This window comes from Otolemur garnettii, unplaced genomic scaffold, assembly GCF_000181295.1.
Source record: "Otolemur garnettii isolate 467f Iridium unplaced genomic scaffold, OtoGar3 scaffold00066, whole genome shotgun sequence".
NCBI classification, from domain to species: domain Eukaryota; kingdom Metazoa; phylum Chordata; class Mammalia; order Primates; family Galagidae; genus Otolemur; species Otolemur garnettii.
Window position 1 is genome coordinate 5,432,041 of NW_003852461.1, and position 740 is coordinate 5,432,780.

At 47.3% G+C, this 740-nt stretch overlaps 1 protein-coding gene across 1 annotated transcript in view; it reads right to left on the reverse strand.

Annotated features, from left to right (window-relative positions):
- Positions 1–263: 263 nt before the first annotated feature.
- OMA1 (OMA1 zinc metallopeptidase) overlaps positions 264–740 on the reverse strand; it is a 72,227-nt gene continuing 71,750 nt past the window's right edge. The window contains exon 11 of the mRNA XM_023515120.1: positions 264–318. Within this exon, the coding sequence (XP_023370888.1) occupies positions 301–318 (18 nt within the window). The 3' untranslated portion in view covers positions 264–300. The remainder of the gene's footprint in view (positions 319–740) is intronic.

A 740-nucleotide genomic window follows, 5' to 3' on the forward strand; every position in this document is an offset into this window, starting at 1 on the left:
GCTGTAACATTTCTGATGGAATTCGGGGGCGAGGTGTAGAGACAGGACACTAAGAGGGTTTTTATCCCAGTAAGGAAGCAAGAGAGATTTCTCACCACAGAGTAAATTCTCTAGGCCCAGTAAAAACATGTTGGGGGGGATTAACAGGAATTTTAGCCCTCCCATGTATAAACATGATTAAAACGGATATTTTTGTCACCTGTCACTGAGTGTTAAAATGAGTTCTGTTAAATAGAGGAAAAGAGGCACTGGCCTTGCTGTCCACAGTGAAGGGTGAAGGGAAATCCACACTTTCCATCCTCACTTCCTCCGTGAGCTCTGCCAATGGAAGAGGCAGTTTTTAGAGCCAATCAGTCCTGGCGTGAGGGCTGAGTAATGCTAGACACGCATTGCTTAATACCTCTGAGCTGTAGTTTCCAGATGAAAAGTGGAGGCAACACCTCCCTCTCCAAAGAAGGTAGTCTTCCACAACTCTGGGTTACAAACCAGGGAGTCCTCTGTTTCCATCCCAGTTCAGCCCCGGGCCTGAAGCGCATACTTAACTTACTTCCTCCAAGCTTTAATTTTCTCCCCTGAGAGTAAATAATATCATTTGTCCTTCCAATCTCATAGGTTGGGTTTGAGGATAAAAGATAATTTAGGGCTCGGCGCCTGTAGCTCAACCAGCTAAGGCGCCAGCCACGTACACCTAAGGTGGCGGGTTCGAATCCCCAGCCCGGACCCGCCAAACAACAATGACG